A 14,191-nucleotide genomic window follows, 5' to 3' on the forward strand; every position below is an offset into this window, starting at 1 on the left:
ATTTTGATTTTATGGTGCAACTTCCTGCAAACACTCACGTACTGACAAATACTCATTAAATTCTGTTCAGTCCAGTCTTGTGTGATGCTGCGACTGGACAGACACTGAGACAGACAGACATTTTCCTGAGACTGGTTTCTGATCCTTCAGTGTATGAAACATAGATATTAGTGAAAGAGCGAGTTCTGACTAATGTACAGACAAAACCTTATATTTATACAGATAAACTTTACACCTGCACACACTACAGGTGTGAGGTTTGGTTTAAGGATTTAAGTCCTCAGTGGCGCGTCTGGCGGTTTAATGAATTCAAAATTCTAATTTTATTCATCACACAGTCATACACAGTATGACATGAAGTGAAATGTTTATACGACTGCTGATGACCTCAAGAGCTCAAAAGAAATAATAGTAAGAGAAGTGAGTCTACAAATTAGAAATATAAGAGAATATGAAAACTTTTAAATGTATATAATGCACAAGCAATGAGATAATGAAAATAAAATAGTAGGATAAAATATATAATAAAAATAATAAAATAATAAAATAAACTATAGTTGAAATGTGACATAGTGGAGTGTAGAACCAGTTATTGGCGAGATAATGTTCAGAACAGTGTGCAAGGTTACAGTTCAAGTAATTAGAATTAATCAGATTGAGAGAGAAAATCCCACTGCATGACTTTAAACCACAACAAGTTACCAACAGGAACACGAGTACCAACACACTCCAATTAGATTTATTATAAATATCTTATTATTTATTTTAGACATATAATCTAATTTCTCATTGTAATGTTGATAATGCTATTAAATAAAACCAAAATAATGTGATTTAATTTTTTGTGAAAGGTGAGGAGACGCACAGAGAAATGACCACACTTCTGTTTTTGTTTATTAAAGACTACAGTACATGTACATTAATTCACAATAAACCAATAAATACACACAGCACTGATATAATACATCATCTACACGCGCGACATTCAGATTTCCCATCCTTGGCTAGTCGTTAGCTTCATTAGCAGTGATAGCGGATGGAGAGTGCTGCTAATTAACGACTTTCACAAAACAAAGCGCTTTAATTACACAACTGTAACGAGCTGCACCCTGGAGTGCGATTTATTCATTCCGACTCCCATTTAGCTCCGCCTCCACGAGGACCGCAACGTCGCTCGCCATCTTAAGGTCAATCGCTCTTTCCACCATCCGCTGATAACGCTTTCCCTCCACAAGAGGGCGGAGCTGAGCGCTCCTTTCTTTTAGCCACCGCTCAGGACGTACGTGAGCGCCCAGAACCTCGCTCGGCTCCTTCACGCCGCCGTGGATCAGCTCGGCCACGCCTTCTTTAATCATGAGTATCTCATGCTCCATAAAGAGGGCGGGGCTTTTGGTTCTGCCCTGCCCGGTTCGGAGGAGTGTAATATGATGAGAAGAAGGAAGGAAGTTGCAGAAAGAGTCAAGGAAACCAAGCAAACCCAGATGATCGCTGCAGAGGAGGAGACGAACGTCATTCAGAAATACTGGATAAACAAAATCGCGGATTATTCGTATGATTTAAAAGTGAGTTTTCAGACCTGGAGTAGACGTCCAAGGTTCCGTTGAAGGAGCTACATGGTTTCCAGTGGAACAGCATGGACGCTCTGGATGGGTGTGTGGACCCACTCAGGAGATACTGTGGGCTGATCTGGACACGTTTAGCTCTGAACTTCTCCTCCAGAAACTTCGACACGTCCACCACGGTGCGATCGGTACTCACGATGTGAAAACCCCAAAACTGGGACGCTGCCATCAGACTCAGCAGGTCCTCCCTGGACTTGTCTGAACACCATAAACAAACACGTAAATGAGCTTCATCCTGATAGATCACACACACACACACACACACACACACAGAGGTGTTTACTGTATCACACACACACACAAGTTACCCGAGTCGAGGCTGCAGTCCTCCAGGAGCCGCGGCTGAAATTTGCCCTCTAGCGCCCCCTTTAAATCTAAGCGCACTAATTCACAACGCGGAGCCGCACTTCCTGCGTCGCTGGTAGAAAAGCACAGCAGAACAGAGCACTTATCGGGGTCAGAGGTCAACAACGTGGCAAGGTCAGTGGTAAGGAGTATGGCTGTACCGCTAGGGAACTTGCTCCTTTTAGCATCTGGGGGTCCGGAGGTCGCGGAGGTCAAGGGTTCGGGGTAGCAAAGGGTTTTGTTCAGACTTTGAACCATAGTGGGCGTGGCTACGATAGCAGCCGTCATCACGACGCTGTCAGATTCCACCCTGAGACACAAACGAGACAGAGACGAGAAACATAAAGCGAGACGCAACACAGAGACAACAGAGAAGCGGTTGAGTGTGAGCTGTGGCGTCTTTAAGGCTAAACATCACAATGTAAAAATATATTAGTTTGAAATATGAACGCGTGAAAAAATATATTTTGTAGATAATAGACAGATGGAAATTTAAAACTATAATGGAAATTGCAAAAAAAAAAAAAAAAAAAAGCAGTGTCCTGTCCCTAACCAGGGGACGTCTATTCCTCACTCAGGAGACATCAGGATAACACGAGAATATAACAGGAAGTACAGGATCAGAAGACAGGAAGGAGGTGATATCTGATTAGAGAAGAACAGACGACAGACAGAATGAAGAGGACAAACACGTATAACTGTAGAGGACAGAGTGAAGACAGACACATGATGAAGGAACAAAATGAAATAATAAAAGACAGACGGACAGAGGGGATGACTCAGAACTCAGGATCACTGCAGAAACGTCCAGAATGGACCGCACGCCTGAGAGACTGATCAGAGAACAGGACATGGAGAAGAGACGTGAGTAGAGGAGAGACATGAGACGAATTCAGAACGAGACGGATACGTGAATGTTTGGAACAGAAAGCAAAAGGACAAGAGGGAGAGAGAGAGAGAAAAAGAGACAGACGGAGAGAGAGACAGGGGGGGAGAGAGAGACAGAGACAAGCAGAAAAAGAAAACATCAGATGGAAACAACAGAGAACAAGAAAGAGAGAGACTGAAAGAGACAGAGGGATAACTAGAGACGGGGAGAGAGAGAGTTTCAGGCCGTTTCCATGGAAACCAGATGGGAGGATGTTTTGTTACTGAAGGACAGATACATGTGCAGGAACACACACACACACACACACACACACACACACACACACACACACACACACACACACACACACACACACTCGTTCAGCTGTGATTGAGAGATCTGTTCATTCAGTACAGACTCATGTCTTTCTGGCGTCTCCTCGTGTACGTCTCCGTCTCTTTCCTCCGAGGACGTGATGAAGGGACAGGGACGACTCCAGGCCAAGTGTGCGTGACAACTGATACGTGCGTGTTCAAGGGTGTGTGACCGGCCCAGCTGTGCTAAACACACACACACACGTTTATGATTCAGACCTGATTTGTGTTTCTGTCCCTAATAAACGTATAGATCGTGTAAACGTGTGAACGTGTGATTGTGGTGAGACGCTGCTGTGGTACAAGAGGAACAAACACAGCGGTGAGCCGTTAGAGGAAACTAATGAACGGTGCTTTATTGACACCGAGTGATGATTATTTTCCTGTTGATGTACAACAAATGTTTTATTATAATGTGCTTGGACATTTAATACGCAATTTGTTATTATTATTAATTATGATGATGATGATGACTCTCACGTTTGATTGGCTGGTGTTAGAAGCGCCCCAAACACCAGTGTCTCTGCAATGACTCTGTGCCAGACTCGCTCCACTTTCGGGAGACTCTCAATAAAAGTCATTTCCCTCCTCACACAGGTGGGGGCGCACTCGTCCTCCTCGCTCTGGTCGTCCAGCAGAGACACCAGTCCCTCCTGTAACACAGGGACACGGGCCGCGCTCACACACACCGCTGTACCGACACACTACACTGTAACAGAGTCATTACCACACTAACGTCTTTATAAGATATAATGATCAGACAGGCACAAAGCAGTGAAACTGAGTGACAGAAACTGTGAGAGACCTGCGGCGCCGGAGACGTGGTGAACTTCCTGTCTGATAAAAGGTCACGGAGAGCGGAGACACACTGCTGGATGACACGATCTTTAACACACAAGTCTCTCCGGAGCTCCTGGAGGAACACCAAACCACTCTGTAACACACACACACACACACACACACACCAGTTAACACAAACATGTGGGTGACATAAAACTAATTAAAGATTGATTCAGACTACACACAAGTATACAATAAATATAAGGAGAATATTAAAAGAAGTGACGACTGATACCGTCGTCGTCTCGGCCTTGTACATCGATCTATAAAAAATATTTTCAGAAATTGTTTAGTGCAGCCTGTACTTTTAGGATGCTAATTAGGCCCAACCTCCCTTCCATGGCACTAAGATCATGTGACCCAAGACCACATTATAATTTACTTCAAAACAACCATCAAAAAACAAACAAAAAAAAAAAAATACACAAGCTTTTTACAGAATCTGCCAAGAAAAAAAAAAAAATCTTCATTTGTTTCAGACATCTTGTTTGTTTTGACACTTTGTCACATGACCCTGTTCTATTTTTTTTTACATGTATACAACATTCTGTACTTCCTATAAACATCCCCTTTAAATGATTATTACAGTGAGCTCGTACCCGGAGTCTGGCCTCTAGAGCCTGAATTGTTAAGGTCATGTTTTCTTCTGCCGTCTCGCACCGGTGTCCGTCTCCACCCTCTGGTCCTCCGTGCTGTGAACAAACACAAAAACACCAGAAGCAGCTCATCAGAATGGAAATTAACGCCCCGGTGGAGTTTAACATTTATCAGTGTGTCGTCATCGTATAATCACCGTCTAATCACAGCGCCACCGGCCACATGGTGACCAAATCAGCCAGACTCAGAGCCAGAGTTAGCAAAAATAAACATACTGACCGAGTAAAAGACACCGGCGAGGTCCGTCAGGAGGAATTTCCCCAGGGTTCCGTCTGCTAAGTCGATTTCTTCAAAAACCAGCAACATCTGCTCAAACCCCGCCCCTATGAAATCATCCACAAGAAAGAGAAGCACATCTGTCCAGCACGCAGCCACCTGGGAAGAAACAGCCATCATCACAGCCTTCACCAAAAACTTATACAAAGCTAATTATGATCACATGACCAGTGTAAGTCTTATCTAATTCGGAGCAAGGTCACTGACCCTGGTTACATTATTTTGGGCAGAAACGTGTTAAACATGTTCGCTTCAATAAAATAAACTATTTCAATCTTATTAAGCAGCTGGAACTAATTAGCCAGCTGTGCCTGGGCAGGTAACAAGCTCAATCGCTAACCCAGACCTTGTAGTGTACAGATCACGTTATTCCTGCTTACGTTTTTTTACAAAGATCTCTTTCACAAAGCTACATAAACGCCAACCCCGTGTGTGTGTGTGTGTGAACTCGGGATAAACACAACCTTCAGACTTCTTCACCTCGAAGGGAAAGAATCATCACACGGCCATGAAAAGTCACTCAGGCCGAGCTTATATGGAATTTAAACACGTGTTAGCACTCAACTGCTCCATCTATTGGCCAGTCCTCAGAGGACAACGCCGCGCACACAAGAGTGCACTCAGAATACCGGACCAAACCAGTCGTGAAGCCCAAGGGAGCTGTGGCATGGCTGAAATCCTTCCAGTTAGGTTTACTGAGCGCTGAGTATTTAGAGCGTTAAAAGGAAAATATCATCTCTCTGAGGAATGATGAAATACACAGGCAAGGAGAGGCAACCTGACCTCGACTCTCAGACTCGACTCCTAACGGCTCATGGCTCTCCTTAGCGTTTCTTTAGAGACGTATCAGACGGTGTCAGAGATCAGTCTCACTCACACTGTGCTAATTTACATTCAGATGCACTGATACCAACACCTACCTGATATGAGATGATAGCTATGGAACGTACCATCGTTGTATTTGACAAGTAATGGAAATGAGGGAGGAGGAACTCTATCCAATACAGGATAATAAAACACTATTACATATGTATACTGTGTGTTTAATAGAGAGCGCGGAGAAGCTTTAGCATGTCAGCGCCACTCAGTTCAGAAAACACTGTACTAACCTCTGATACCCCCCCCCATATCCCTGCTCTTTACACTTGGGAAGCCTTAATTGTATCAGGTGGCCTGTGGGGATTCCCCTCACTATTAAAGAAGGCACGTAGTCACTAGCACAAGAGTCAATGCCCCATACTTCACACTGAGAGGACATCTACAAGACACCTAACCTGGCAGGCCAAGGAAGAGCCGTGAAGAACCCCGAAGAGAACCTACCTTGAAGCTATCCTTCCACACGGCACAGACATTTCCATGCCCAAAGACGACAACGACGAGACAGCCGCTTCCCGTATGAACCAATCGAACGCTCTGCGGCTCGTCGTATGGGAGCGGACACACTTCTTCCGGAAGTCCGTTCTCAAACCACACCAGCTGTTTCTGAGAGGTAACAGCTACCACAGTGGATCCAAGTGATCCATCTACTGCCTGCGCTGAAGGCACCAGCATACGTTGGACAACTGCACTGTAGGCGGCGGGTAAAAGACGATCAGCGTCAAAAGTTCTGCCATCCTCTAACAAATAAAGAAGAGGTTTATCTTCCCCGTCCTGTTCTGTTGTCTTTCCTGAACCAAGAACTGCCAAGTGTTTTTGAGGAAGGGGCAACTCGCCGATAAAGTTGATCCTGAGACGCATCGGGACTTCCTTCACGCCACCAGTTTCCGCAGACATGTAGAAAACAACGTCCTGGTGACTCCAGACCAAAGTGGGTCCGCGCAAAATGGAGACATCTTCTCCTATCTCATAAGACCATGAGAATTCTGCGTGTAGTTTTGCATGTGTTTTACCGGTCAAGGAGTAAAGCATGTACTTAAACCCTTGAGATGCTTTCGTGTGAAGCCTTAGCAACACCCACGGGACTCTCTGCCTCGTCCTCGCGTTCAAGGCAGTGGCGCAGCGGACGATACTAACCGCTCTTGAGGTGTTTTTATACATGGGAATTACTTCATCATCTTTGTTTGTGAAGGTGCCTGAGTCCCGGTTGAAGGACACACGGCAGAACGTGACCTCGGAGGCTTTCGGGCTCGGGTGCTTGCATTGAAAGATGAGAAGGTCACCATGAAATGTGACCGTATGGACCTGATGATCTGTGGACATCTTTGGTACTTTATACCAAACAGACAAAACACAAGGAGTTGAGGAAGAACCAAGCTTCACACTGATTACTTTGTCAATTAATTTGCGTAAGCTAGCTATAAAGACGACATATAGCTATAGAGCTGGACAGGCCACGCCCACAAACGACGCCTCAGGGTTGTGGCAGGGATTTCGACAGCGAGACATCAGTGTTGAGTTGTGTAGAGCCTGAGAAGACTTTCAAGTTTTGAGGAATTTCTGTCATGGCAGACATTTGCAAAATATCCTTCTTCTTCCTTATATATCGATAAAAGCTGAAAAAAAAAGGAAACGAACAACAGATAAGCTGGATAACAAAGTACACAACATAATAATTATTTCAGGAAACAATGTTATATAGTGTTTAATTAATTTCCTATTTTAATAGAAGTGTTATTAAAATGTAACCACATTAGACACTTAATAACATGAATAAACACAAGAAAAATACCAGACTGAGTTTGTACCTCTTTCCCGCCAAACCATCGCCCCTCCCCATCCGCCTCCGCGTCCCGCTACTTCCGCCCTTACCGGAGGAAGCTGAAATCTGATTGGACCAATAAAACATTTTATCCAATCCTCGCTCGCAGAAGAGGCGGGGCTTAGTAGTAAAATTCTGATGATTTTTTTTTTTTAAATCTATTTTCAAAACGATTTATTCAATATATATATAATATTTTAATAAAAACATTTTGCTCGCTTTAATATATATAAATAAATAAAACTACTAATCTTGACGTGCTGTATGTATGTGGGCTGCGCAGGAGCAACGGAGTTTCTTCGCAGAGCCAAGATGGCGTCCATGAGGTCTCAGTTTCCGAAAATCAAGATGTCGGATCAGAAGTTACAGTTTCAGGAAACACAGCTGTTTTGCGGAATCTCGCCTGAAACGAGCGATTTTGTGTGTTGCCAGGTCGGTTGATTTAGCGTCAATCACATTTAATTTAGGAAATAAATAAAGCACGTGCAGAGTATTGGGTTAAGATTGATTGTGACACTTATTCCAAAGGCTTTTGTGAATAAAAACAGGCTGTTGATGGAACGAGTGTTTGTAAAAATAAAAAAAACATTAAATGTAACTTTAAAGGAATAAAATAGTGTGTGTGCAATTATTGGAAAATAATCCAATACACTCCAATACAGTAGGAATACACTCCTACTGTACACTCCTACTTCTTCTGTACACTCCTACTATACACTCCTTCTGTACACTTCTTCTGTACACTCCTACTATACACTCCTTCTGTACACTTCTTCTGTACACTCCTACTTCTTCTGTACACTCCTACTATACACTCCTTCTGTACACTCCTACTATACACTCCTACTGTACAGTCCTACTGTACACTTCTTCTGTACCATCCTACTGTACACTCCTACTGTACACTCCTACTTCTTCTGTACACTCCTACTATACACTCCTTCTGTACACTCCTACTATACACTTCTTCTGTACACTCCTACTATACACTCCTTCTGTACACTTCTTCTGTACACTCCTACTATACACTCCTACTGTACACTCCTACTGTACACTTCTTCTGTACACTCCTACTGTACACTCCTACTTTTTCTGTACACTCCTACTATACACTCCTTCTGTACACTCCTACTGTACACTCCTACTTTTTCTGTACACTCCTACTATACACTCCTTCTGTACACTCCTACTGTACACTCCTACTGTACACTCCTTCTGTACACTCCTACTGTACACTCCTACTTTTTCTGTACACTCCTACTATACACTCCTTCTGTACACTCCTACTATACACTCCTTCTGTACACTCCTACTGTACACTCCTTCTGTACACTCCTTCTGTACACTCCTACTGTACACTCCTTCTGTACACTCCTACTGTACACTCCTTCTGTACACTCCTACTGTACACTCCTACTTCTTCTGTACACTCCTACTATACACTCCTTCTGTACACTCCTACTATACACTTCTTCTGTACACTCCTACTATACACTCCTTCTGTACACTTCTTCTGTACACTCCTACTATACACTCCTACTGTACACTCCTACTGTACACTTCTTCTGTACACTCCTACTGTACACTCCTACTTTTTCTGTACACTCCTACTATACACTCCTTCTGTACACTCCTACTGTACACTCCTACTTTTTCTGTACACTCCTACTATACACTCCTTCTGTACACTCCTACTGTACACTCCTACTGTACACTCCTTCTGTACACTCCTACTGTACACTCCTACTTTTTCTGTACACTCCTACTATACACTCCTTCTGTACACTCCTACTGTACACTCCTTCTGTACACTCCTACTGTACACTCCTACTTCTTCTGTACACTCCTACTATACACTCCTTCTGTACACTCCAACTGTACACTCCTACTGTACACTCCTTCTGTACACTCCTACTGTACACTCCTACTTCTTCTGTACACTCCTACTATACACTTCTTCTGTACACTCCTACTATACACTCCTTCTGTACACTCCTACTGTACACTCCTACTGTACACTCCTTCTGTACACTCCTACTGTACACTCCTTCTGTACACTCCTACTGTACACTCCTACTTCTTCTGTACACTCCTACTATACACTCCTTCTGTACACTCCTACTATACACTTCTTCTGTACACTCCTACTATACACTCCTTCTGTACACTTCTTCTGTACACTCCTACTATACACTCCTACTGTACACTCCTACTGTACACTTCTTCTGTACACTCCTACTGTACACTCCTACTTTTTCTGTACACTCCTACTATACACTCCTTCTGTACACTCCTACTGTACACTCCTACTTTTTCTGTACACTCCTACTATACACTCCTTCTGTACACTCCTACTGTACACTCCTACTGTACACTCCTTCTGTACACTCCTACTGTACACTCCTACTTTTTCTGTACACTCCTACTATACACTCCTTCTGTACACTCCTACTGTACACTCCTTCTGTACACTCCTACTGTACACTCCTACTTCTTCTGTACACTCCTACTATACACTCCTTCTGTACACTCCAACTGTACACTCCAACTGTACACTCCTTCTGTACACTCCTACTGTACACTCCTACTTCTTCTGTACACTCCTACTATACACTTCTTCTGTACACTCCTACTATACACTCCTTCTGTACACTTCTTCTGTACACTCCTACTATACACTTCTTCTGTACACTCCTACTATACACTCCTTCTGTACACTTCTTCTGTACACTCCTACTATACACTCCTACTGTACACTCCTACTGTACACTTCTTCTGTACACTCCTACTGTACACTCCTACTTTTTCTGTACACTCCTACTATACACTCCTTCTGTACACTCCTACTGTACACTCCTACTTTTTCTGTACACTCCTACTATACACTCCTTCTGTACACTCCTACTGTACACTCCTACTGTACACTCCTTCTGTACACTCCTACTGTACACTCCTACTTTTTCTGTACACTCCTACTATACACTCCTTCTGTACACTCCTACTATACACTCCTTCTGTACACTCCTACTGTACACTCCTTCTGTACACTCCTACTGTACACTCCTTCTGTACACTCCTACTGTACACTCCTACTTCTTCTGTACACTCCTACTATACACTCCTTCTGTACACTCCTACTATACACTTCTTCTGTACACTCCTACTATACACTCCTTCTGTACACTTCTTCTGTACACTCCTACTATACACTCCTACTGTACACTCCTACTGTACACTTCTTCTGTACACTCGTACTGTACACTCCTACTTTTTCTGTACACTCCTACTATACACTCCTTCTGTACACTCCTACTGTACACTCCTACTTTTTCTGTACACTCCTACTGTACACTTCTTCTGTACACTCCTACTGTACACTCCTACTGTACACTTCTTCTGTACACTCCTACTGTACACTCCTACTTTTCTGTACACTCCTACTGTACACTTCTTCTGCACACTCCTACTGTACACTTCTTCTGTACACTCCTACTGTACACTCCTTCTGCACACTCCTACTGCACACTCCTACTGTACACTCCTACTGCACACTCCTTCTGCACACTCCTACTGTACACTCCTTCTGTACACTCCTTCTGTACACTCCTACTGTACACTCCTACTTCTTCTGTACATTTACATTTACATTTACATTTAGGCATTTGGCAGACGCTCTTATCCAGAGCGACTTACAAAAAGTGCTTTAATGTTTACAACATTGGATACATACTTACACTGGGTTAACTAAGTTAATAACTAAGTACCATTAGTCCAACACAACTGAGTTTTTTTTTTTTTTTTTTTTTTTGTGGGGGAGGGGGGTTAGTCCAAGTACTGGAGAAACAGATGAGTCTTAAGTCGTCGTTTAAAGATAGTCAAAGTCTCTGATGTACGGACATCTAGAGGAAGTTCATTCCACCATCTAGGTGCCAGAACAGAAAAGAGCCTGGATGAATGCCGCCCTCGATCCCTGAGAGATGGTGGGATGAGGCGAGCAGTGCTGGAGGATCGGAGGCAACGTGGTGCAGTACGTGGTGTAATTAGCGCAGAGAGGTAAGTGGGTGCTGGGCCATTTTTGGCTTTGTAGGCAAGCATCAGTGTTTTGAATTTGATGCGGGCAGCTACAGGAAGCCAGTGCAGGGAGCGGAGGAGTGGGGTGGTGTGGGAGAACTTGGGAAGGTTAAAAACGAGTCGTGCTGCTGCATTCTGGATCAGTTGCAGAGGACGAATCGTGGACAGAGGCAGGCCTGCCAGGAGTGAGTTGCAGTAGTCCAGTCTTGAAATAACAAGGGACTGAACAAGCACCTGAGTAGCCTGTGAAGAAAGAAATGGGCGAATTCTTCTGATATTGTAAAGAAGAAATCGACAAGAGCGAGTAAGGTTAGCGATGTGTGGGGAAAATGACAGATGATTGTCCACGGTTACCCCAAGATTGCGGGCGGTGGTTGAGGGAGTGATTTGGTTGTTGTCCATGGATATCACAAGGTCTTCACCTGGAGATGAGTCACAAGGGATAAACAACAGTTCGGTTTTACTGAGATTGAGCTTCAGCTGATGAGCAGCCATCCAAAATGAGATGTCTGCCAGACATGCTGAGATCCGGGTGGAAACCTGAGTGTCAGAGGGAGGAAAGGAGAGGACAAGTTGTGTGTCGTCTGCATAACAGTGGTATGAGAATCCATGCGATGATATGACCTTACCAAGAGACCGGGTATAGAGGGAGAACAGAAGAGGACCAAGTACTGAGCCCTGCGGGACACCAGTAGAGAGTCTACGTGGGGCAGATGTAGATCCCCTCCATGTTACCTCATATGACCTATCTTTAAGGTAAGAAGCAAACCATTGCCACGCTGTTCCACAAATTCCAAGGCTTGTAAGAATAGATAATAGAATCTTGTGGTTCACGGTGTCAAATGCAGCTGACAGGTCCAGGAGGATGAGGACAGATGAAAGTTTAGCAGATCTAGCAGCATGGAGCTTCTCAGTGACTGACAGAAGGGCAGTCTCTGTGGAATGTGCCACTTTGAATCCAGATTGGTTTGGGTCATTAAGGTTGTTCTGTGAGAGATAAAGAGACATTTGATTATAAACCGTTCTTTCAAGAATTTTGGAAATAAAAGAGAGCAGTGATACCGGGCGATAGTTGTTAACTTCTGATGGGTCCAGGCAGGGTTTCTTGAGGATGGGAATAACCCTCGCCTTCTTAAAAGCGGCAGGAACATGACCAGATGATATGGATTGGTTGATGATGGCTGTGGTGAAGGGAAGGAGGTCACGTGAGATGGCCTGGAGCATTGTGGAAGGGATTGGGTCTAATGAACAGGTGGTGGGGTTAGATGACGAGATGATCTGTTGAATCTCGTCAGATGACAAGTTGGAAAATTCTGCTAAAGGAGGGAAGGAAAGGTCCTGAGGTTCTGCCGTAGGACTTTGGTTGAGAGCGAAGGACTGGCGGATTGCTACAATCTTCCCATCGTAGAATGTGGCAAAATCGTCAGCAGTCAGAGAGGAAGGGGCAGGAGGAGTCGGTGGGTTGAGTAGTGAGGAGAAGATGTTGTGGAGTTTGCCAGGATCATGTGCAGACGCTTCCAACTTTTGTCTGAAGAAGGTAGTTTTGGCAGAAGTCACATCACATGAGAATTTGGAAAGAAGAGTCTGGTAAGAGATGAGATCTGCATCAAGCTGTGATTTCTTCCATCTTCTCTCCGCAGTTCTTAATTCTCTCCTGTTGTTGCGCAGTACATCAGATAGCCAAGGAGCAGGACAAGATTTCTTCCTTGGTTTAGATGACAGCGGGCAAAGGAGATCTATGGATGAGGAGAGAGAGGAGAGGAAAGTTTCAGTCGCAGTCTCTAGTGGTAAAGAGGAGAAGGAGTCTGGGTCTGGGAGGAATGATAGGGTGTATGAAGACACAGAGGAAGGGGAGACAGAGTGAAGGTTTTTGCGGGTAAAAGAGACATTTTGGTGGTTAGGTTTACATAGAATGGGAAGGGTTATAGTGAAGGATACCAGGTAATGATCAGATTTATGAAGAGGAATAGTAGTGATATCTGTGACTGGGGAAGGGCGGCAGAAAACAAGGTCGAGAGAATTTCCTGCCTTGTGTGTAGGAGGGCAGCTGTTTAGGGTTAAAGAGAAGGAGTTAAGGAGAGGGAGAAGGAAAGAGGATTGGAGTTTATCAGATGGAAGGTTGAAATCTCCTAGAACAGTGAGAGGAGTGTTAGCAGAAGGAAAAAGACTAAGAAGTATGTCCATTTCATCTAGAAAGTTTCCTAGAGAGCCAGGAGGACGGTAAATAACCAAGATGTGGAGGTTAATTGGAGAGGTTACCTTAACTGCATGAAATTCAAATGATGAAAAACTGAGATGAGACAGGGTGATGGGCGAGAAGGACCACCTCTTGGACAACAGGAGACCCGTACCACCACCTCTGCCAGTTTCTCGTGGAGTGTGAGAGAATACATAGGCAGAGGATAGGGCAGCCGGTGTAGCTGAGTTCTGAGGAGATATC

General features: G+C 44.1%; 1 protein-coding gene across 1 annotated transcript; it reads right to left on the reverse strand.

The window, feature by feature from the left end:
- Nucleotides 1-872: 872 nt before the first annotated feature.
- fancb (FA complementation group B) lies at nt 873-7,470 on the reverse strand. Its single transcript, XM_053495969.1, has 8 exons — nt 6,303-7,470; nt 4,926-5,081; nt 4,649-4,741; nt 4,015-4,143; nt 3,690-3,862; nt 1,931-2,277; nt 1,577-1,820; nt 873-1,488 (listed from the first exon to the last, which is right to left on the reverse strand). The coding sequence occupies exons 1-8, from the start codon at nt 7,179-7,181 to the stop codon at nt 1,122-1,124; spliced, it is 2,388 nt and encodes a 795-aa protein (XP_053351944.1). The 5' UTR covers nt 7,182-7,470; the 3' UTR covers nt 873-1,121.
- Between the last annotated feature and the right edge of the window lie 6,721 nt (nt 7,471-14,191).

The sequence above is a fragment of the Clarias gariepinus genome, chromosome 5 (genome assembly GCF_024256425.1).
Source record: "Clarias gariepinus isolate MV-2021 ecotype Netherlands chromosome 5, CGAR_prim_01v2, whole genome shotgun sequence".
In the NCBI taxonomy this organism is placed as follows: Eukaryota; Metazoa; Chordata; class Actinopteri; order Siluriformes; family Clariidae; genus Clarias; species Clarias gariepinus.

Excerpts from the sequence above, each read along its gene's own strand:
- fancb (XM_053495969.1), bottom strand. The coding sequence starts at position 7,181 with ATGTCCACAGATCATCAGGTCCATACGGTCACATTTCATGGTGACCTT. Across the intron at positions 4,144-4,648 it reads CTCTAGAGGCCAGACTCCGG|AGTGGTTTGGTGTTCCTCCA; the intron begins GTACGAGCTCAC and ends TGTGTGTTACAG. Across the intron at positions 1,821-1,930 it reads GGACTGCAGCCTCGACTCGG|ACAAGTCCAGGGAGGACCTG; the intron begins GTAACTTGTGTG and ends TATGGTGTTCAG.